This window comes from Acanthopagrus latus, chromosome 8 (genome assembly GCF_904848185.1).
Source record: "Acanthopagrus latus isolate v.2019 chromosome 8, fAcaLat1.1, whole genome shotgun sequence".
Taxonomy (NCBI): Eukaryota; Metazoa; Chordata; class Actinopteri; order Spariformes; family Sparidae; genus Acanthopagrus; species Acanthopagrus latus.
Genome location: NC_051046.1, coordinates 10,889,340 through 10,913,837, shown reverse-complemented (window position 1 = coordinate 10,913,837; position 24,498 = coordinate 10,889,340). Strand labels below are relative to the sequence as shown.

Sequence of the window (24,498 nt, the reverse complement as noted above, 5' to 3'; positions counted from 1 at the left end):
ACTAAATAATTATCACGTGTCGGATTTAAACTCTCGCACCTTAAGTTACCAGACACTTCTCAAAAAACACCGTCCTCCTAAAATGTAGGCATGGCTAACAGTTTTTTTTTTTCCTTTTTTTCCCTCTTTTTTTTTCTTTTTAAGATAACCTTTTTTATAAGACCAATTTCAGTCGCTATCCGGATCCAAGCGATTCTTACTTTTCTTACCTTTCTTACACGGTTTTACATATTTATGTAAGTGCAAAACTACGAATAACACAAAAGTTCTTTATAACCCCACAGAATATGTCTCTTAAATGTGTGTGTGTGTGTGTATGTATGTATATATATATATATATATATATATATATATATATATATATATACACACACATACATACGTAACGTAATAACGTAATGTATAGAAGAGAAAAAAACACACCCACACCTTGTCGCCTCGGTCACATGACTAAATGCCCAGAGGCACCTGACTGACACGGTCTGACAGTGCTGTGCCATCGGATCCAGTGTTATGGACGTCATGTTTATGATTACCTGTGGACGATACATTCGTTCAAATCTGTATTTGTTATTACTAATCATCGTCCAGTTTGGCCCACACACAGTGGAGGGAGTATGGCCATTACCACAGGCTTTCACCTCCTCATCGGAGCGATACCCAGTGAACTCACAGGATTTCTACTTTGTTTACGGAAGACAATCAGCTGCACAGCAGGGCTGCTCTGTTCTGGATACTGCTTTTAAGAGATACTTTTCACTTATTTTTCCAAACCACAAGTCTGGTAGGTGATAAAGTAAAGTGGAATTAAGAGTGTGGTGTACTATGATAAGATGAAAGTAAGAATGTGGACTTTGCTGGAGATACAAGGTCCAGTCATGACAACAATGAATGTTATTAGGCTTGTCACAAAGGTACTGTGATACTTTAACATTGTAATTTGTAACAGACTGTATCATAATTTATATAGGCTCAGAATTTGCTTTTTGTATATAACCATTACAGAACCTGTCTGTCTTCAATACTGTGTAATGGCCTAACAAATGTGTAAAAAGTGCCTTATGGCCAGTGAATGGCACATGGAAGACTGGTTTATGAATGGATACAAATATAGAGCAAAGGGCTCACTGTTTTGTTGTGAATGTTCTGTTTGTCACGTTGGCTTTCAAAGTAAATCAATGGGCTTTGTACAGACAGCAGTTCATCACCCAGGTAGCGTAGGCCTATCTACACTAAAACCACAATGACAATGGACCACAGAGTAGCACAGCATCATGGCTGTGTTTATAAGGAATACCATAGGATAGAGAATTAAGGCAATTCAGCCATAAGATGGTCACAAGAGAAGTGCAACTCAGCAACTAGTGACTGTAATAATTTCACCCACAGCGGATGGTGTTCTGGGATTCAGTAAGCGTAAACTGTTTATTGTGGAGACCAGCGTCGACCATGGCGATTGTGAGGGTTACCCAAATGAGGACTCTTCTGAGAGATGTAAGTATTAATCAACACATGTATCTGAGCCACAGCACCACGCATAATGGCCACAATGGCAGCCCAGCAGATAGGGTTTGATGGACTATCTATCTTGTTCCTTTTTTGTGTTCCAGACAATCTGAGTGTCTCTGCGGGAAAAGCAACTCTTAATGCGGAAACCGTTTGGGGAGCTGTAAGAGGTGATTACAGCCAATACGCTTTTGAAGAATATGCATAAAGAAAGTAGAACCTGTGTACTGTTAGCCATGACAAGGCTAGGTTCCATTTTCTTAAAATGTTCTATATGTCACTAATATTAAATTCTTTACTGTCTTAAACTGGGCCCAGTGTGTAACTCTGACCTGTCAAACCCACCAATTGTTACTGTTTTCATATTATACTCTGAATATTGTTGCAATCTTGGGATTAATAAAGGTCTATCTTGTCTTATCTTCTGATTAAGCACAGGTCTGGAAACGTTCAGTCAGCTGGTGTATCAAGATGATTTTGGCTCAGTAAGTCAGATTTTTCTAAAACTCAAAAAAACACAATACTTCTTAAATACACACTATCATCATGTTATGTTTTTTGTTGTTGTTGTTTCTCCTTTTAGTATTTTGTGAACAAGACAGAAATTGACGACTTCCCCCGGTTTCAGTTCAGGGGGATATTGTTGGACAGCTCACGCCACTTCTTACCCGTGCAGGCCATTTTAAAAACTCTGGTAATGATCTGCTAACATAGCATGAACATCAGCCTTCTGCTCACACATGTCATCAGTAGAATTAATGTGTATCTTTCTTGTTAGGATGCAATGGCCTACAGTAAGTTCAATGTGTTTCATTGGCACATTGTTGATGACCCCTCCTTCCCTTACCAGAGCAGCACATTTCCAGACCTTTCCAGTAAGGTATGTGTGGAGAATAAAGGGGGCTGTTGTGTTAAGTACCGTACCTCAAGTTAAGAGCTATCGTGACCCTTCAAATTCACTGTAATTTGTCATGTGAATATTTTTATCTGCAATTCGGGAGAGTTTGTTTTATTTTATCGTAGTTTTTTGACTAGGCCAGCTACATGTAGACTCAAGAGGAAGGAAAATGCTGAAAAAGTTGCATCCACCCTGAACAAAGGATTCTGGCTCTGATTCAGGGGGCTTTCCACCCGATGACTCACATCTACACACAGTCAGACGTGAGAAGGGTGATCTCATATGCCAGGCTGTGGGGAATAAGGGTCCTTCCTGAGTTTGATTCACCCGGGCACACCAAATCTTGGGGAAAAGGTAAAATTCAATCACCAAATGAGACACTTTTAATCAAAAATAACAGTTTAATCCAAATGGTGTCAGCTCCTTGATCTTCAACATATGATGCATTTGGCATTCTGCCCAGTTTGGTTTGACAGGAATTCTGTCTGCAAAACCTGCAAGCCAGAACTATAAATGGAAATGTACTGAATCTTGTGTTTGACTCACTTCTTATCTGGAGGACTCTTGGCTACATCAGGCACAGTTACCCACCAGACAATGCAAGACATGTAGTTAAATACAATACTGAAATCCAATTAATCAATCTGATTGACTACCATGTATCCCCAGGACAGCCTGACCTGTTAACTCCCTGCTACAGAGGGGGCACCCCTTCAGGTACGTTTGGCCCTGTTAATCCAGCGTTACCCTCCACGTACCGGTTCATGGCGAGACTATTTAAAGAAGTGTCTTCAGTGTTTCCTGATTCCTATGTCCACTTAGGAGGGGATGAGGTCGACTTTCACTGCTGGTAAGCTGAAATGTGACTCATCATGTAAATGCCTGCTGACTGTTAATGATTTCAATCTGGGCCCTGCTCTTTGTAAGAGGATAACTTAATTATCAAGATTACAATGTAGACAATTTGACATCAGTCTGTTTTTGGTTCTTCAAAGCTGGTCTTAATTAATCTGGACTAATCTGTTGTCATAGCAGAAAGTGGTCTCCAAATGTACAGGTTTGTAGACAATTAGCTGGATCATGACCAATATTTTTAGAGTAAATTCCATACATGAATTTATCTTACTAAGATAAAATGGCTTGCCATGAGTATGATTTTATGATGAAAACATGCAGGTTATTAAAAAAATCATTATGATCTGTGTGTGATAAAATACACAACAAAATTAAAGTTTGTACACTCATAAAGAACCAACCCAATTTTTACTTAAGAAACAGTGTACTTAAAGACACAAACTCAACTAAACTGATAAAACATCAATAGTATCATAAAATATGGCACTTAATAAATGTATTCTTAAAAAAAAAATGTAGCACTTAATTTTAGGTTAAAATAAGAAGCTGTCATTAGAGCACTAAAATGTATTAAAGATATAGTATGTAACAATTCTGCATTTAAATGTTGAAATGTTTTTTGAGTTGTGGACTTATATTATGCCAGATGTTTCCAATGAAGTTAAAATTAAGTGAAATCCATTATTTTACTCAAGGTAAAGATGCATTACATTTGGTTGCTATAACCAGGGTTAGGGAAAAAGTCAGTGAATATGGTGAAACATGACTTCAGTGAATCACAATAACAACTCTGTTCAAGAGCATTTCTGCCTCAGTCATGTAGATAGAATTTCAAAGACTGCAACTCCCATGATCCCTGCCACTTCTGTAATCTGTTTTGTTTCACTTGAGAGCCCCCTTGTGACAGAAATAATATACTGTTCATTGCAGAGCTCAGTTTGCTGAAAACTGCTTGTCTGTGCTCCTTCCTAATAGATGGAGTTGAGATTTGATTTGAGTATCAATTTGTTTTAAACACACACACACACACACACACACACACACAATTTTTAAGAAAACAAACACATTTATATCTTGTCTCAGATAGTTCATTTAGGTACATGTACTTAAAAAACATAAAAAAGAAAAAACAACAACATGTGCTTTAAAATCAGCATAATTTCATTAACATAAATGAGTCCCACTGCTCGTTTCCTTAGGCGATCCAACCCTGATGTCCGAGCATTTATGCAGAAGATGGGATTTGGAGGAGACTTCACCAAGCTGGAGGCATTCTACATAGAAAAGTAGGTTGTAAAGGGGAAAATGCAATGTGGAAAACTCAAGGAAACACACCAACCAACACATTAATGTTACAGATGTCATGTTTGTCTCTATGTCCAGCATTGTGAACATCACTTCAGCTCTCAACAAAACCTCTATTGTGTGGCAGGATGTGTTTGACTATCATGAACGAGTGAGTACACCCTAACAGATCACACCGCTGGGATTTGCAGTTTTGCAGTAATTTACATAGTGACAAATACCAATATTTTTGATTTGGCATTTTTATTTCTTTGCCACGTCACTATGTGTTAAGTCTGAACCAGAACTTTAACTATTACTTTGCTATATGCAGACACAGAGAAAAAAAGCAGTCATCAACATACTTTACCTTATATGTTCAAATGTGTTTGTTCGGACAATACAAATCATTTTAATCTCATTTTTAACCGCTTGTTTGTCTGATAAAGACATGCCAACACATTACACAACCAGTTCATCTTAGTCTGATCGTCTCAAGCGTTTGTGTTGCAGCGTACCTCTCTGTCAGTGGTGGAGGTATGGAGAGCGGGCTGTTACCTGTGTGAAGTGCGCAGGGTGGTCAAAGCAGGGCTCAGGGTGATTTTGGCCTCTCCATGGTATCTGGACCAGCCAGGACCTACACACAACTGGGCACGCTACTACACTGTGTGGCCCCTTGCATTCAAGGGTCAGAAACCTGTGTGTTGTGAGTGGTTGAGGTGGTGCTGTCTGCGGTGGTTTTGTCTCTTATAACATTTTTTAGAGATAAAACTCAACATCCTGTAAAATATAGGATACATGTGGCCAGTGCTTTTTTCCATTTAGGAAACAGTATGTTTTACTTGTAGCCATGGTGCTAGGTCGCAGTCATGAGGTGATCCATGCATCAATTTTACTGAAACACTCTGTGTCCCAATTCCCTTTTGTATATGGATTGTATACAGAATCACATATCAATTTTTTAGGTGTGAATACTTTTCAAATAGTACTCAACTTAGAATTACTATGTACAACAGTATACTGTAGTTGTTTTGTTTCCAGAAGCCTTATTATGAAGCCATTTTTGCTGCCTGTTCAGTCACACATGGTCCTGGCCTAACCCGCAGGTCTTTTTAAGTGTTTCACTGCCATCAGACAAGCCAGGAACTAACGAATGAAAGTATCTTGCATTATTGCTTCTATGACAGAGTGATCAAGACTCCCGTCGCTCCAGACTATTTCAGAATTAGGTTTTGTGGCACAATTGCACGCTATTCTGACGTTGGTCACTATATAGAAATAAATTGGTTTTAAAAGCGTTTGTTTCTGTAGAAAATATTGCTTTAGATTTATACAATTCAGTTCCCCTTGTACTCTCCTTAGTTAGTTCCATTATGAACTGTGCACAGCAAGCTCCAAGATGATCACATTTATAAGAAAGGACAAGGCCTTTAGTTTATTAACAACTCATTTTTAGCGAAGATTGTGTCTTTGCTGAGTAAGAACCAGTTTTTGTTTAGATACTTTGTTTCGGAAGACAGGTACAAATTCTATAAACTGTGTCTCTCAGTAAGAGCTTGCCGTTGCTATGAGAGCTCATTAAGGATATTTGACATGGGTCTATTCTCAGATATAAAACACAGAATGTAAACAAATTAGTCAATTCAAAAATACCGACTCAGTAGCAATATAGCACAGAGGAACAAGACAGCATGATGTTTGTCACCCTGCTCAGATTTCTAAGAACACAGTGCTGCACATCTGGATGGGGCGTCCCAGTTTAATATAAGGCAGAGCTCAGCAGGATCACAAAAGCTGGCATGAGGGTCCTGCTGGCTGCTCCGTGGTACATCAACCACATTTTATATGGCCAGGACTGGTGCAACTTCTACACTGTGCAGCCACGGAACTTTTCTGGTGTGTGCATGACCAAGTGAAATCACATAATATTATAAATTGGCTTAGGATTGTGCTGGTGATGATATTTGTTGTGGAATTTCAGCTCACTTGACCGTTCAGGAGAGATGAAGAAGCCTCAGAGACACCTGTGGTTTACGTTAAGATAGTTTCTAAAACAAGATCCTAATGAACCTTCTCAAGTGTCCAAATTATATCTTACAGCTTCAGGAGGCAGTGCTTCCATACATGGTTATCTGTTTAATGACTTAGCAAGGGGGTGATGCAGAATCTCTTACCTCTAGCCAGAAGACTAAGAGGTAAAGCAGGTCAGAGACACTAAGTCTGCTAACATAGATATGTCGAAGGCCTCCTTACGAGGTTTTTGCAGAAAGTTAGCTTAGCCTTGGCTTGGTTTGTCAGACATTTGTTCTGTAGACATATCTAGAGTAGCTTTGAGTATCTAGATTGCAGAGACTATGAGAAGATTGTTTGTAGAGCAATCATCATTATCAGTATCCAGACTTTATCATCTGTACAAGACACTTACGACCTCCTATTGTTTGGAGACATACTGTCCTTGAATAATCATATTTCTTCCCCAGCAATACTTGTCTGGTGATGGGAGCTGCCTAATTTATTAAGGGAGGTCATTTTAACATGTGCTGAGTTCTGACTTGAAGTGGTGTGAAAAAATTTGAAGTCAGGATTTTTTGTTTGGTAATAAACTCAGTAACAGCCTAACAACCCATTGTGTGATTAAACCTTTTTTTACTACAGGCAGTGAGGAGCAGAAAAAGCTGGTGATAGGGGGTGAGGTCTGCATGTGGGGAGAATATGTTGATGCCACCAATCTCACTCCACGCCTTTGGTATGAGTCTGAAATAACCAAACTACACAACCTAATATAGTAAGTGCAACAACAGTTGCATGAAATCATTTAAAATAATAACTGGTTGCACCCAAAATCACAGGCCAAGGGCAAGTGCTGTAGCAGAGAGACTGTGGAGTGATGAGAAGCAGACCTCCAGTGTGGACAAAGCATTTCCTCGTTTGCAAGACTTTCGCTGCAAGCTCCTGAGGTACTTTAATCTTTTCTATTCAAGACCTTTAAAGAACTTAAGTTGATGATACAAGCAAAGAGATAAGATGCTCAGTGCTTTCACTGCGCTCACTGTCTGGTGTATTACATGCTGATGTTTTCTGCTTCCATTTCTCTTCAAGACGTGGCATCCAAGCAGAGCCTCTGTATGTTGGACACTGCAAACATGAGTACCAAGGTATTTGAAGCTGCTGGATGGATTAATATTGCAAGATTTTTCTGGAGAATGTTTGAACTAATAAAGTTCAGACAGTATTTTGTTTCTTAGCTGATTCTGGAAAGTAAAAATCTTTTTATTTATTTATTTATTTTATTTTTATTTATTAAAATTTGTGTAAAATCTTTAATAAAGATTTTGTTTTCAGTTTCAAGTAATGAATTGGAGATTTTAGGTCAGTTATTATATGTACACTGAAAGGTTTTCTCACGGAGTTACCTCATCACCAGTCTTTTACCCAGGTACTTGAGTAAACACATTTTTATTTTAGACTTTGCATATTGAGCAGTCACAGTAACGTTCACAAAGACCTTCTTAAATACCAAAGTGCGCCACTGCAATCCAATTTGAATTGTATTTGATGCAAAATGTCTGCAAAATATAGCATATAGGTTTTTCACTTAAATATTTACAATACCAGTGTGTTTTAGTTTGTAAAAAAAAAAACTTTGTGTTTTGTTTTATTGCATTGAAATGTAATAAAATAATGTTGGCGTGCAGACATTGTTTATGTGTTTTCTCTCTTAACAGCTGTTTCTGTAATACAACTTTACATGTTGTATCAACACATACTGTGACCAAAATGGCTGGATTAACAGTGGATTACGATGCTGATCCTTTTTCACACAGATTGGCATTTTAACTTTTCCAGGTTGTTCATTTCTTTATGGAGGAACCCAAAACACATACACTGAACACAGCAACTCAATTCAATTTAATTTTATTGAAATATGTACAAAATATGTTTCGGAGAGCTCTGTTAGTTTATCATCATGTGCCACACCCATCCTCTTAAATTTGGTTCAAATGAGGAAGACCACAAAAAACCCTTTAACGGGAAAAAAACTGGGAGAAACCTCAACATGAGGATGGAGGGATTAGCTCTCAATGTATATGCCACACTCCATGTACAAACTTCTACTGCAGTGGTCGAATTGCAATGGAAAAATAATAATAGAGATTATAATGATTTCCAGTTTACACAAGAGCTCGACCACACAACCTCCTTTGTAGACCTGGAAAGAAGATAGTCAACACATTCACGCTCAAGCCAAAACTCAAGACACCATTCATACAAAGACAAGAGAAGAGGTGTTAGGATTTGCAATTAATCACAGATAACATAATGCAAAAAACAAAAAGTCTTGATTTGAGATTTGACATAACCTATACCCTGAACATTTACACTCGACAGGTTGAGAACTTGCAAAATAGCACCATAATAATAATAAAATTAATGACATTGTTATAGTAAGTGTAAAGTATGGAAGCCCTAAAGGGATATGCATTCATACATTTTATTAACCTCTGTTTTCCCATGATAACGAGTTAATTTCTTTAGTTTTTTTTAGATTTTAGAGTTGTTATCTTGAAATTACAACTGCTGTTTTCCCAAGTTAACGGGATAATTTTCTCAAGATCTCAAGATAACGAAACTTTTTTTCCCTGAGATAACAATATAATTAATTCAAGCTCTCGAGATAATGACTGTGATATGATATGATGTGTGATTTCCATCACACACAAGTGGCATGGCATGCAGCCCAATGGGTTTATAGATAATAGACAAATTAGTGTGCGTAATCTAAAAAGACGGTTAGCCAGGTCCTCGGGACCTCGTAGCTGGTCAGCTGTGTAGTTAATGACGACATCAGGCTCATTTAGATTGTGCCGCCGATCTAGCTGAAGACGTGCTAACCGTATTTTTAGGTTATGCACACTAATGTGTATATTATCTGTAATAGGAAGGCATAATGCTATTTCAGCATGTGTTAGGCCTTGATTAAGAAGATATGTGATATGCTCATGCCCCTGACATTGACATTGCTACACTGAATGATGTTTCCTGCAATGATTTAATATATTACACCATCGTTTTGTTTTCTCAAGATCTCAAATTAATTATATTGTTATCTCGGGAAAACAAAGTTTTGTTCTCTCGAGATCTTGAGAAAAAATATCCTGTTATTTTGGGAAAATGGAGAAAATAAAATGTATGAATGCATGGCCTTTGAGGGCTTTTGTAGTGGAGAGACTGTCAGAAAAATAAAGAAGTGACACAGAAACCTCTGGATGCCCCTGGATATCACAGGAGCGCAGCCATAAAGCCTCCTGAGTATACCTGGATAGAAAAAAGACTATACTTTCACACTCCACGGGACAGTTACCATTCACACAAGAGCAGATAACAGAAAAGAAAAAACTATGGAGTCAGAAGACCTGGAATAGAGAAAAACACAATAAAAAAAATAGAACACTGTCTTACGACAGCCCCATGAGTGGGCAAGGTAAAATCTCCTGAAACCCCATTAGTTAAGGCAAGTTTGAGGAAGGCTTGGACAGGACAAAAGCAAGACCGTCCTCCAAATCTTGCAGATCTCAGTGTAGTTTGCAACAATCAACTTACAACAATTGCATCACTGAGGCAATAGTTGAAAGCTGCTTTGAGAAAAAGGGCCCAAGAGGGACCTGCTTCCAGGGTGAAGTGGTGTCTTGACATTCACAAATACAAAAAGCATGACACTAAAAAAAAAAAAAAGAAATCATGACATCCCCTCAAGTGGACATGGTTAATCCTCCTGAAAAACTACTCATGTAGTAAAATTGGAGGGATCCTTGGGAAGAAACACACAAGAGGGACCCTCTTCCAAGGCCTGCAGACATCGTGATGTTACAAATTGAAGAAATTACATTTGCAGAAAAAAAAAAAAAAAAAGTAACGGCAGATTCTGACACCACTCTCCACTGAGCAAAGATCAGCTTCCAACTACATCAGTCAGGCAATGGTTGAAATCTGCTTTGGGAAAATGGACACAGGGCAGTCCTCTTTCAGAGCGTTACGGTGTTTTGCCATGAAAAATTGGAGTTTCGCAAGAACTCAACAGTCGAACGCAACAAGTGGCCCAAAACGGACGGTAAGAGAATTATGATCGATTTGGTATGTGTTCAAATGTACGCGTTCCAATGAGAAAACCTACACAATAACATTATAGGAACTTTGCAAACAATTGCAAAATGATACCATTTACAAGTTTAATCAAATAACTTTCAACAACTGCATCACTGAGGTAATGGTTGAAAGCTGCTTTGGGAAAATGAGCCCAAGAGGGACCTCCATCCAGGGTGAAGTGGTGTCTTAACAGTCACAGATGCAAAAATTAGAACAAACAACCTCCAGAAACTATGTATCATGACATCCCCCTCGAGTGGCAAGGTTAAACCTCCTGAAAAACTACTCATGTAGTAAAATTGGAGGGATCCTTGGGAAGAAACACACAAGAGGGACCCTCTTCCAAGGCCTGCAGACATCGTGATATTACAAATAGAAGAAATTACATTTGCAGAAAGAAAAAAAAAAAAAGAAAAAAGGAACGGCAGATTCTGACACCACTCTCCACTGAGCAAAGATCAGCTTCCAACTACATCAGTCAGGCAATGCTTGAAATCTGCTTCGGGAAAATGGACACAGGGCAGTCCTCTTTCAGAGCGCTATGGTGTTTTGCCATCAAAAATTTGATTTTCACAAGAACTTAACAGTCGAACGCAACAAGTGACCCGAAATGGACGGTAAGAGGAACATGATCGATTTGGTATGTGTTCAAATGTACGTGTTCCAATGAGAAAACCTACACAATAACGTTATAGGAACTTTTCAAATAATTGCAAAATGATATAATTTACAAGTTTAATCAAATAACTTTCAACAACTGCATCACTGAGGTAATGGTTGAAAGCTGCTTTGGGAAAATGGGCCCAAGAGGGACCTCCATCCAGGGTGAAGTGGTGTCTTGACAGTCACAGATGCAAAAATTAGAACAAATAACCTCCAGAAACTATGTATCACGACATCCCCCTCGAGTGGCAAGGTTAAACCTCCTGAAAAACTACTCATGTAGTAAAATTGGAGGGATCCTTGGGAAGAAACACACAAGACGGACCCTCTTCCAAGGCCTGCAGACATCGTGATATTACAAATTGAAGAAATTACATTTGCTGAAAAACAAAAAAAAAAAGTAACGGCAGATTCTGACACCACTCTCCACAGAGCAAAGATCAGCTTCCAACTACATCAGTCAGGCAATGGTTGAAATCTGCTTCGGGAAAATAGACACAGGGCAGTCCTCTTTATGAGCGCTACAGTGTTTTGCCATGAAAAATTATATTTTCGCAAGAACTCAACAGTCGAACGCAACAAGTGACCCAAAACGGACGGTAAGAGAAATATGATCGATTTGGTATGTGTTCAAATGTACGCGTTCCAATGAGAAAACCTACATAATAACTTCATGGGAACTTTGCAAATAATTGCAAAATGATATAATTTACAAGTTCAATCAAATAACTTTCAACAACTGCATCACTGAGGTAATGGTTGAAAGCTGCTTTGGGAAAATGGGCCCAAGAGGGACCTCCATCCAGGGTGAAGTGGTGTCTTGGCAGTCAAAGATGCAAAAATTAGAACAAACAACCTCCAGAAACTATGTATCACGACATCCCCCTCGAGTGGCAAGGTTAAACCTCCTGAAAAACTACTCATGTAGTAAAATTGGAGGGATCCTTGGGAAGAAACACACAAGAGGGACCCTCTTCCAAGGCCTGCAGACATCGTGATATTACAAATAGAAGAAATTACATTTGCAGAAAAAAAAAAAAAAGTAACGGCAGATTCTGACACCACTCTCCACTGAGCAAAGATCAGCTTCCAACTACATCAGTCAGGCAATGGTTGAAATCTGCTTCGGGAAAATAGACACAGGGCAGTCCTCTTTTAGAGCGCTACGGTGTTTTGCCATGAAAAATGAAATTTTCGCAAGAACTCAACAGTCGAACGCAACAAGTGACCCAAAACGGACGATAAGAGAAACATGATCGGTTTGGTATGTGTTCAAATGTACGCGTTACAATGAAAATCCTACACAATAACATTAAAATGATCTTTTCAAACAATTGCAAAATGACATCATTTACCAGTTAAAACAATTAACTTTCAACAACTGCATCACTGAGTTAATGGTTGAAAGCTGCTTTGGGAAAATGGGCCCAAGAGGGACCTCCGTCCAGGGTGAAGTGGTGTCTTGACAGTCAAAGATGCAAAAATTAGAACAAACAATCCCCAGAAACCGTGTATCACGACATCCCCCTCGAGTGGCAAGGTTAAACCTCCTGAAAAACTACTCATGTAGTAAAATTGGAGGAATCCTTGGGAAGAAACAAACAAGAGGGACCCTCTTCCAAGGCCTGCAGACATCGTGATATTACAAATTGAAGAAATTACATTTGCAGAAAAGAAAAAAAAAAAGCCAGATTCTGACACCACTCTCCACTGAACAAAGATCAGCTTCCAACTACATCAGTCAGGCAATGCTTGAAACCTGCTTTTGGAAAATGGACACAGGGCAGTCCTTTTTCAGAGCGTTACGGTGTTTTGCCATGAAAAATTTGATTTTCGCAAGAACTCAACAGTCGAACGCAACAAGTAACCCAAAACGGACGATAAGAGAAACATGATCGGTTTTGTATGTGTTCAAATGTACGCGTTCCAATGAGAAAACCTACACAATAACATTAAAATGATCTTTTCAAACAATTGCAAAATGACATCATTTACCAGGTAAAACAATTGACTTTCAACAACTGCATCACTGAGGTAATGGTTGAAAGCTGCTTTGGGAAAATGGGCCCAAGAGGGACCTCCATCCAGGGTGAAGTGGTGTCTTGACAGTCACAGATGCAAAAATTAGAACAAATAACCCCCAGAAACTATGTATCACGACATCCCCCTCGAGTGGCAAGGTTAAACCTCCTGAAAAACTTCTCATGTAGTAAAATTGGAGGGATCCTTGGGAAGAAACACACAAGAGGGACCCTCTTCCAAGGCCTGCAGACATCGTGATATTACAAATAGAAGAAATTACATTTGCAGAAAAAAAAAAAAAAAAAAGTAACGGCAGATTCTGACACCACTCTCCACTGAGCAAAGATCAGCTTCCAACTACATCAGTCAGGCAATGGTTGAAATCTGCTTCGGGAAAATAGACACAGGGCAGTCCTCTTTTAGAGCGCTACGGTGTTTTGCCATGAAAAATTATATTTTCGCAAAAACTCAACAGTCGAACGCAAGAAGTGACCCAAAACGGACGGTAAGAGAAATATGATCGATTTGGTATGTGTTCAAATGTACGCGTTCCAATGAGAAAACCTACACAATAACATTAAAATGATCTTTTCAAACAATTGCAAAATGACATCATTTACCAGTTAAAACAATTAACTTTCAACAACTGCATCACTGAGGTAATGGTTGAAAGCTGCTTTGGGAAAATGGGCCCAAGAGGGACCTCCATCCAGGGTGAAGTGGTGTCTTGACAGTCAAAGATGCAAAAATTAGAACAAACAATCCCCAGAAACCGTGTATCACGACATCCCCCTCGAGTGGCAAGGTTAAACCTCCTGAAAAACTACTCATGTAGTAAAATTGGAGGAATCCTTGGGAAGAAACAAACAAGAGGGACCCTCTTCCAAGGCCTGCAGACATCGTGATATTACAAATTGAAGAAATTACATTTGCAGAAAAGAAAAAAAAAAGCCAGATTCTGACACCACTCTCCACTGAACAAAGATCAGCTTCCAACTACATCAGTCAGGCAATGCTTGAAAGCTGCTTTTGGAAAATGGACACAGGGCAGTCCTTTTTCAGAGCGTTACGGTGTTTTGCCATGAAAAATTTGATTTTCGCAAGAACTCAACATTCGAACGCAACAAGTAACCCAAAACGGACGATAAGAGAAACATGATCGGTTTTGTATGTGTTCCGATGTACGCATTCCAATGAGAAAACCTACACAATAACTTCATGGGAACTTTGCAAATAATCTCAAAATGATATAATTTACAAGTTTAATCAAATAACTTTCAACAACTGCATCACTGAGGTAATGGTTGAAAGCTGCTTTGGGAAAGTGGGCCCAAGATGGACCTCCATCCAGGGTGAAGTGGTGTCTTGACAGTCACAGATGCAAAAATAAGAACAAATAACCTCCAGAAACTATGTATCACGACATCCCCCTCGAGTGGCAAGGTTAAACCTCCTGAAAAACTACTCATGTAGTAAAATTGGAGGGATCCTTGGGAAGAAACACACAAGAGGGACCCTCTTCCAAGGCCTGCAGACATCGTGATATTACAAATTGAAGAAATTACATTTGCAGAAAAAAAAAAAAAAAAGTAACGGCAGATTCTGACACCACTCTCCACTGAGCAAAGATCAGCTTCCAACTACATCAGTCAGGCAATGGTTGAAATCTGCTTCGGGAAAATAGACACAGGGCAGTCCTCTTTTAGAGCGCTACGGTGTTTTGCCATGAAAAATGAAATTTTCGCAAGAACTCAACAGTCGAACGCAACAAGTGACCCAAAACGGACGATAAGAGAAACATGATCGGTTTGGTATGTGTTCAAATGTACGCGTTACAATGAAAATCCTGCACAATAACATTAAAATGATCTTTTCAAACAATTGCAAAATGACATCATTTACCAGTTAAAACAATTAACTTTCAACAACTGCATCACTGAGGTAATGGTTGAAAGCTGCTTTGGGAAAATGGGCCCAAGAGGGACCTCCATCCAGGGTGAAGTGGTGTCTTGACAGTCAAAGATGCAAAAATTAGAACAAACAATCCCCAGAAACAGTGTATCACGACATCCCCCTCGAGTGGCAAGGTTAAACCTCCTGAAAAACTACTCATGTAGTAAAATTGGAGGAATCCTTGGGAAGAAACAAACAAGAGGGACCCTCTTCCAAGGCCTGCAGACATCGTGATATTACAAATAGAAGAAATTACATTTGCAGAAAAGAAAAAAAAAAAGCCAGATTCTGACACCACTCTCCACTGAACAAAGATCAGCTTCCAACTACATCAGTCAGGCAATGCTTGAAACCTGCTTTTGGAAAATGGACACAGGGCAGTCCTTTTTCAGAGCGCTACAGTGTTTTGCCATGAAAAATTATATTTTCGCAAGAACTCAACAGTCGAACGCAACAATTGACCCAAAACGGACGGTAAGAGAAATATGATCGATTTGGTATGTGTTCAAATGTACGCGTTCCAATGAGAAAACCTACACAATAACTTCATGGGAACTTTGCAAATAATCTCAAAATGATATAATTTACAAGTTTAATCAAATAATTTTCAACAACTGCATCACTGAGGTAATGGTTGAAAGCTGCTTTGGGAAAATGGGCCCAAGAGGGACCTCCATCCAGGGTGAAGTGGTGTCTTGACAGTCACAGATGCAAAAATAAGAACAAATAACCTCCAGAAACTATGTATCACGACATCCCCCTCGAGTGGCAAGGTTAAACCTCCTGAAAAACTACTCCTGTAGTAAAATTGGAGGGATCCTTGGGAAGAAACACACAAGAGGGACCCTCTTCCAAGGCCTGCAGACATCGTGATATTACAAATAGAAGAAATTACATTTGCAGAAAAAAAAAAAACAAAGTAACGGCAGATTCTGACACCACTCTCCACTGAGCAAAGATCAGCTTCCAACTACATCAGTCAGGCAATGCTTGAAATCTGCTTTTGGAAAATGCACACAGGGCAGTCCTTTTTCAGAGCGTTACAGTGTTTTGCCATGAAAAATTTGATTTTCGCAAGAACTCAACAGTCGAACGCAACAAGTAACCAAAAACGGACGGTAAGAGAAACATGATCGGTTTTGTATGTTTTCAAATGTACGCGTTCCAATGAGAAAACCTACACAATAACATTAAAATGATCTTTTCAAACAATTGCTAAATGCCATCATTTACCAGTTAAAACAATTGACTTTCAACAACTGCATCACTGAGGTAATGGTTGAAAGCTGCTTTGGGAAAATGGGCCCAAGAGGGACCTCCATCCAGGGTGAAGTGGTGTCTTGACAGTCACAGATGCAAAAATAAGAACAAATAACCTCCAGAAACTATGTATCACGACATCCCCCTCGAGTGGCAAGGTTAAACCTCCTGAAAAACTACTCCTGTAGTAAAATTGGAGGGATCCTTGGGAAGAAACACACAAGAGGGACCCTCTTCCAAGGCCTGCAGACATCGTGATATTACAAATAGAAGAAATTACATTTGCAGAAAAAAAAAAAGCCAGATTCTGACACCACTCTCCACTGAACAAAGATCAGCTTCCAACTACATCAGTCAGGCAATGCTTGAAACATGCTTTTGGAAAATGGACACAGGGCAGTCCTTTTTCAGAGCGTTACGGTGTTTTGCCATGAAAAATGAAATTTTCGCAAGAACTCAACAGTCGAACGCAACAAGTAACCCAAAACGGACGATAAGAGAAACATGATCGGTTTGGTATGTGTTCAAATGTACGCGTTACAATAAAAATCCTACACAATAACATTAAAATGATCTTTTCAAACAATTGCAAAATGACATTATTTACCAGTTAAAACAATTAACTTTCAACAACTGCATCACTGAGGTAATGGTTGAAAGCTGCTTTGGGAAAATGGGCCCAAGAGGGACCTCCATCCAGGGTGAAGTGGTGTCTTGACAGTCAAAGATGCAAAAATTAGAACAAACAATCCCCAGAAACCGTGTATCACGACATCCCCCTCGAGTGGCAAGGTTAAACCTCCTGAAAAACTACTCATGTAGTAAAATTGGAGGGATCCTTGGGAAGAAACACACAAGAGGGACCCTCTTCCAAGGCCTGCAGACATCGTGATATTACAAATAGAAGAAATTACATTTGCAGAAAAAAAAAAAAAAAAGTAACGGCAGATTCTGACACCACTCTCCACTGAGCAAAGATCAGCTTCCAACTACATCAGTCAGGCAATGCTTGAAATCTGCTTTTGGAAAATAGACACAGGGCAGTCCTCTTTTAGAGCGCTACGGTGTTTTGCCATGAAAAATTATATTTTCGCAAGAACTCAACAGTCGAACGCAACAAGTGACCCAAAACGGACGGTAAGAGAAATATGATCGATTTGGTATGTGTTCAAATGTACGCGTTCCAATGAGAAAACCTACACAATAACTTCATGGGAACTTTGCAAATAATCTCAAAATGATATAATTTACAAGTTTAATCAAATAACTTTCAACAACTGCATCACTGAGGTAATGGTTGAAAGCTGCTTTGGGAAAATGGGCCCAAGAGGGACCTCCATCCAGGGTGAAGTGGTGTCTTGACAGTCACAGATGCAAAAATAAGAACAAATAACCTCCAGAAACTATGTATCACGACATCCCCCTCGAGTGGCAAGGTTAAACCTCCTGAAAAACTACTCATGTAGTAAAATTGGAGGGATCCTTGGGAAGAAACACACAAGAGGGACCCTCTTCCAAGGCCTGCAGACATCGTGATATTACAAATAGAAGAAATTACATTTGCAGAAAAAAAAAAAAACAAAGTAACGGCAGATTCTGACACCACTCTCCACTGAGCAAAGATCAGCTTCCAACTACATCAGTCAGGCAATGGTTGAAATCTGCTTCGGGAAAATAGACACAGGGCAGTCCTCTTTTAGAGCGCTACGGTGTTTTGCCATGAAAAATGAAATTTTCGCAAGAACTCAACAGTCGAACGCAACAAGTGACCCAAAACGGACGATAAGAGAAACATGATCGGTTTGGTATGTGTTCAAATGTACGCGTTACAATGAAAATCCTACACAATAACATTAAAATGATCTTTTCAAACAATTGCAAAATGACATCATTTACCAGTTAAAACAATTAACTTTCAACAACTGCATCACTGAGTTAATGGTTGAAAGCTGCTTTGGGAAAATGGGCCCAAGAGGGACCTCCATCCAGGGTGAAGTGGTGTCTTGACAGTCAAAGATGCAAAAATTAGAACAAACAATCCCCAGAAACCGTGTATCACGACATCCCCCTCGAGTGGCAAGGTTAAACCTCCTGAAAAACTACTCATGTAGTAAAATTGGAGGAATCCTTGGGAAGAAACAAACAAGAGGGACCCTCTTCCAAGGCCTGCAGACATCGTGATATTACAAATAGAAGAAATTACATTTGCAGAAAAAAAAAAAAAAAAGTAACGGCAGATTCTGACACCACTCTCCACTGAGCAAAGATCAGCTTCCAACTACATCAGTCAGGCAATGGTTGAAATCTGCTTCGGGAAAATAGACACAGGGCAGTCCTCTTTTAGAGCGCTACGGTGTTTTGCCATGAAAAATTATATTTTCGCAAGAACTCAACAGTCGAACGCAACAAGTGACCCAAAACGGACGGTAAGAGAAATATGATCGATTTGGTATGTGTTCAAATGTACGCGTTCCAATGAGAAAACCTACACAATAACTTCATGGGAACTTTGCAAATAATCTCAAAATGATATAATTTACAAGTTTAATCAAATAACTTTCAACAACTGCATCACTGAGGTAATGGTTGAAAGCTGCTTTGGGAAAATGGGCCCAAGAGGGACCTCCATCCAGGGTGAAGTGGTGTCTTGACAGTCACAGATGCAAAAATAAGAACAAATAACCTCCAGAAACTATGTATCACGACATCCCCCTCGAGTGGCAAGGTTAAACCTCCTGAAAAACTACTCCTGTAGTAAAATTGGAGGGATCCTTGGGAAGAAACACACAAGAGGGACCCTCTTCCAAGGCCTGCAGACATCGTGATATTACAAATAGAAGAAATTACATTTGCAGAAAAAAAAACAACAAAGTAACGGCAGATTCTGACACCACTCTCCACTGAGCAAAGATCAGCTTCCAACTACATCAGTCAGGCAATGCTTGAAATCTGCTTTTGGAAAATGGACACAGGGCAGTCCTTTTTCAGAGCGTTACGGTGTTTTGCCATGAAAAATTATATTTTCGCAAGAACTCAACAGTCGAACACAACAAGTAACCCAAAACGGACGATAAGAGAAACATGATCGGTTTGGTATGTGTTCAAATGTACGCGTTACAATGAAAATCCTACACAATAACATTAAAATGATCTTTTCAAACAATTGCAAAATGACATTATTTACCAGTTAAAACAATTAACTTTCAACAACTGCATCACTGAGGTAATGGTTGAAAGCTGCTTTGGGAAAATGGGCCCAAGAGGGACCTCCATCCAGGGTGAAGTGGTGTCTTGACAGTCACAGATGCAAAAATAAGAACAAATAACCTCCAGAAACTATGTATCACGACATCTCCCTCGAGTGGCAAGGTTAAACCTCCTGAAAAACTACTCATGTAGTAAAATTGGAGGGATCCTTGGGAAGAAACACACAAGAGGGACCCTCTTCCAAGGCCTGCAGACATCATGATATTACAAATAGAAGAAATTACATTTGCAGAAAAAAAAAAAAAAAAAGTAACAGCAGATTCTGACACCACTCTCCACTGAGCAAAGATCAGCTTCCAACTACATCAGTCAGGCAATGGTTGAAATCTGCTTCGGGAAAATAGACACAGGGCAGTCCTCTTTTAGAGCGCTACGGTGTTTTGCCATGAAAAATGAAATTTTCGCAAGAACTCAACAGTCGAACGCAACAAGTGACCCAAAACGGACGATAAGAGAAACATGATCGGTTTGGTATGTGTTCAAATGTACGCGTTACAATGAAAATCCTACACAATAACATTAAAATGATCTTTTCAAACAATTGCAAAATGACATCATTTACCAGTTAAAACAATTAACTTTCAACAACTGCATCACTGAGTTAATGGTTGAAAGCTGCTTTGGGAAAATGGGCCCAAGAGGGACCTCCATCCAGGGTGAAGTGGTGTTTTGACAGTCAAAGATGCAAAAATTAGAACAAATAACCCCCAGAAACCGTGTATCACGACATCCCCCTCGAGTGGCAAGGTTAAACCTCCTGAAAAACTACTTGTGTAGTAAAATTGGAGGAAGCCTTGGGAAGAAACAAACAAGAGGGACCCTCTTCCAAGGCCTGCAGACATCGTGATATTACAAATTGAAGAAATTACATTTACAGAAAAGAAAAAAAAAAGGCAGATTCTGACACCACTCTCCACTGAGCAAAGATCAGCTTCCAACTACATCAGTCAGGCAATGGTTGAAATTTGCTTTGAAAAAAAAACTATGTATCATGACACAACCCTTTGAACTGCATAATAGAAACCCTCTTTTAAACTTCACAAGCATATTCACAAGAAGACAGGAATGATCAGTACTGTGTTGACAATATAACAGAAATGAGCAACTTATTTCAACACAATCCTCCATCTTATGGTTTAGACACAACAATGAAAAGATTTTCGGTGAATATTTAGGGTTTTCTCCAACAAAACCCTAAAAACTCACCAAAATTCAAGTTAGTTTTGTGACTAAACCATAAACTGGTGAGCTATAACTATTCCAAATAAAAATGCAATTGTAAGAGAATGACACCAGAAGAAAATACTGTTAAAGCCATGCAAACAGTATTTTACAACAACACAATAACATAGCAAGTGGTCTCTGAACAGAGAAAGAAGGAGAAAAGTAAGATTTGAAGTTATAAATAGAGAAGTGCAAAGTTACACTTCCTCCCCATCAGTGTTGTAAGACGTGCCTGAAAGTCACATCTGAGTAAAAGTAAACACATCATTTTACAATATAACTTTGGTAAAATAGTCTACTGGAAATACTTGTCCAGGTAGTACCCTGCCCTCACCCTGAGACAAGGCTGGGATGGGCTCCAGCAGCAACACCCCGCAACCCCATGGAAAGGGATAAGCGGTTACGGACAATGACATGACATGACAGTCTACTGGAAATTTCTTGGACCCAGAAATCGTGATTCCTATAAACTTTTATAATTGAAATGTAATCTATAGGCCTAGTGACATGTTATAGCCAAAGGTTTTTACCGAGGGAATTTCGGATTTCTCTTTTTATCACTCCATAAATCAGAAAATACTGTCAACAGCCATAAAAAACACTTTTCGATCTGTTTTTAGGAATTAGACATTACATAAATCAGGCTACAAGTCTACAAGTCTACATGTCTACAGAATGAAACAGGAATTTTGAACCTTGCTTTATCCAGTGTTTAGATTTATGTTCTGGAAATGTATGAAAATTAGCACATATTTAATTGGATAATGATTCATTTGCATATTTAAACATACAATTTCAGAAAACTCATAATACAAAAAACTAATTGTCTTAATCTTAGTAATCACAGGGGAAGGTTTCATGATGATATATTAGTTAAAAATTGTTCCCTATGCTTCACCTGTTGTGTCTTCCCTTAATTAGCTCATTATGCTAATTACCCAACGAGCAACTTTTAGCTACCAAGCCTAATCTCATCTCCTAAACCTATAGATGACATTTTAATAATAAAAGTTCATAGGAAACAACATTTCTGGGTTTAGTATGAGTCATATACGGGTTTCCAGCAGACTAAAAGTGAAGGACCCCAGAGAAATAGCACATGAATTTTCCTTTCTTTCTGCCTGATAAAACAAATTAATTTCCAGAGAGAAAGAGAGGGAGTGAACTGGAGAAATGTACTGTGTGTGTGTGTGTGTGTGGGTGTGTGTGTGACACAGAGAGAAAAAGCGACAGCAGAGATCACTGGAGTAATGTAGAAAAACATACACTACTCAAAATGATTTAGGGATATTGGGATATTTCAGTGTTTCACACACTTTTTAGTTTGTTTTGTAAATATTGATCCCCCAAATTAATGCCACACATTAAATTTGACAGAACACATGTAAATATGATCCCATATCCCTAATTTTGAGGAGTATAATTTGTATTGAGCACGTCGATCCCTACTTTAAGACGTCTTCTTCAGGATTTCACAGCAGGACCCTCACGATCCACTTTCCAGCCCCGCCTGGTCCTGAAGAGAGATCTGAAGTTCAGCTGTGTCCTCCTGCTGTCACTGCTTTCAGTCCACTGAGGCGGAGGTCTCATCATGACAGTCACAAAACAGCTGTCTGTCCGCGAAAAATGGATCTGCGTCCGTTTTTCACAAGCGGTGCACGTTTCCCCCGCGTGTCTCTGAAGAGATAAAGTTGAGAAAAGTCTTCAGCGACGAGGAGAAAGATGGTAAACTTGTTGTTCGTCCGGCCAGATCCGCAGTGTGACTGCTCCGCTGCGTTTCCAGGGTTACTGTGAAGAGTTCCGAATCGAAATCAAAGATCAAAGTCTCGAACTAAACACACCGACACACACAGATGCACTCCCGAACCAAACACGCACACACACGCGCGCACTCGCACGCACGCACATAATGTCACATCATTACAAAAGGCCCAGATATGTAGTCTTTCCTGTGATTCGTGTGTCGCAGTAATATCTACGGCTTCATAATAAACAGTGTTGTCCATCCACTCAAACACTCGGTAGCTACAATGTCGTCGAGCTGAATATTCATGTGAAATATGGAAATCAAACTTATTGTCGCTAAATGCACTGAAAGACACTTAATTTAGAGAAACTCCTCACACTTCTATGTTGTTGTCATGTGTTAAAGGTGCGCCATGTCGTTTTGGGGGAGGGTGAATTAATCAGAAGAGAAAATTCTCAGTGATTAAAAATGGAAATCCTCAAGTAAAGCACAACACCTTCCTCAGAGTCGTTCTTAAAGTACGACATTTAGAGTCTAAGTGTGAGAGAGAAAAAGTGGAACTGATCGTGAGAAATGTACTGTGTGTGTGTGTGTGTGTGTGTGTGTGTGTGTGTGTGTGTGTGTGTGTGTGTGTGTTGGATTTGAGGGAGAAAAAGAGACAGCAGAGATCACTGCAGTAATGTAATCCCTAATTTTGAGCAGTATAGTTTGTATTGAGCACGTCGATCCCTACTTTAAGACGTCTTCTTCAGGATTTCACAGCAGGACCCTCACGATCCACTTTCCAGCCCCGCCTGGTCCTGAAGAGAGATCTGAAGTTCAGCTGTGTCCTCCTGCTGTCACTGCTTTCAGTCCACTGAGGCGGAGGTCTCATCATGACAGTCACAAAACAGCTGTCTGTCCGCGAAAAAATGGATCTGCGTCCGTTTTTCACAAGCGGTGCACGTTTCCCCCGCGTGTCTCTGAAGAGATAAAGTTGAGAAAAGTCTTCAGCGACGAGGAGAAAGATGGTAAACTTGTTGTCCGTCCGGCCAGATCCGCAGTGTGACTGCTCCGCTGCGTTTCCAGGGTTACTGTGAAGAGTTCCGAATCGAAATCAAAGATCAAAGTCTCGAACTAAACACACAGATGCACTCCCGAACCAAACACGCACACACATGCGCGCACTCGCACGCACGCACATAAGGTCAAAGATCAAAGACTCGAACTAAGATTTAATCCTTTGTCTCCTGTGTCGAAGTATCTGCGGCTTCATAATAAAGAGTGGTGTCCATCCAAACACAAAATCACCATCTATAATGTCCTTGGACTGAATATTCATGTGAAATATGAAAATTAAATACACTTAATGTAGAGAAACTCTTCATGCTTTCGTGTGCTAGTTGTTGTCATTTGTTAAAGATGCACTATGTTGTCTTGGAGAAGAAATTCCAACTCCGAATATTAATATTTATAATATTGTATAGGTAATAATACAAACTCTGAAATATTAATCTTTCCATAACTGAATAAACAAGCTGTTCTCAGAGGAAAATAATGTCCCCAGACCACAGTTTGAAGCTAGAGGTGGCAGGGTCCGCCACATATAAACAAAGTAAAGCAACGTGTTATCCTTTTAAGGTCAGTTTGTTTGTTCAGTCATGAAAACAGAGAGTTTGTTTATTCGGTTTATTTT

At 39.4% G+C, this 24,498-nt stretch overlaps 1 protein-coding gene and 2 long non-coding RNA genes across 3 annotated transcripts; 1 reads left to right on the top strand and 2 right to left on the bottom strand.

Moving 5' to 3' along the window:
* The first annotated feature begins 420 nt into the window (after window positions 1-420).
* Window positions 421-12,476, top strand: hexa (hexosaminidase A (alpha polypeptide)). Its single transcript, XM_037106883.1, has 14 exons — window positions 421-784; window positions 1,390-1,494; window positions 1,611-1,676; window positions 1,945-1,991; window positions 2,090-2,200; window positions 2,285-2,386; window positions 2,626-2,758; window positions 3,074-3,254; window positions 4,459-4,545; window positions 4,643-4,715; window positions 5,057-5,231; window positions 7,199-7,289; window positions 7,393-7,500; window positions 7,643-12,476. The coding sequence occupies exons 1-14, from the start codon at window positions 514-516 to the stop codon at window positions 7,704-7,706; spliced, it is 1,614 nt and encodes a 537-aa protein (XP_036962778.1). The 5' UTR covers window positions 421-513; the 3' UTR covers window positions 7,707-12,476.
* LOC119024280 lies at window positions 8,443-15,715 on the bottom strand. The gene is made up of 2 exons (XR_005076441.1): window positions 13,937-15,715; window positions 8,443-12,008 (listed from the first exon to the last, which is right to left on the bottom strand). It is a non-coding gene; the product is annotated as an uncharacterized LOC119024280 (long non-coding RNA).
* Window positions 15,716-17,750: 2,035 nt separating this feature from the next.
* Window positions 17,751-24,324, bottom strand: LOC119024279. The gene is made up of 2 exons (XR_005076440.1): window positions 23,557-24,324; window positions 17,751-22,864 (listed from the first exon to the last, which is right to left on the bottom strand). It is a non-coding gene; the product is annotated as an uncharacterized LOC119024279 (long non-coding RNA).
* Window positions 24,325-24,498: the final 174 nt, after the last annotated feature.

Excerpts from the sequence above, each read along its gene's own strand:
- hexa (XM_037106883.1), top strand. The coding sequence starts at position 514 with ATGGACGTCATGTTTATGATTACCTGTGGACGATACATTCGTTCAAAT. Across the intron at positions 785-1,389 it reads TTTTCCAAACCACAAGTCTG|CGGATGGTGTTCTGGGATTC; the intron begins GTAGGTGATAAA and ends TTTCACCCACAG. Across the intron at positions 1,677-1,944 it reads CGTTTGGGGAGCTGTAAGAG|GTCTGGAAACGTTCAGTCAG; the intron begins GTGATTACAGCC and ends GATTAAGCACAG.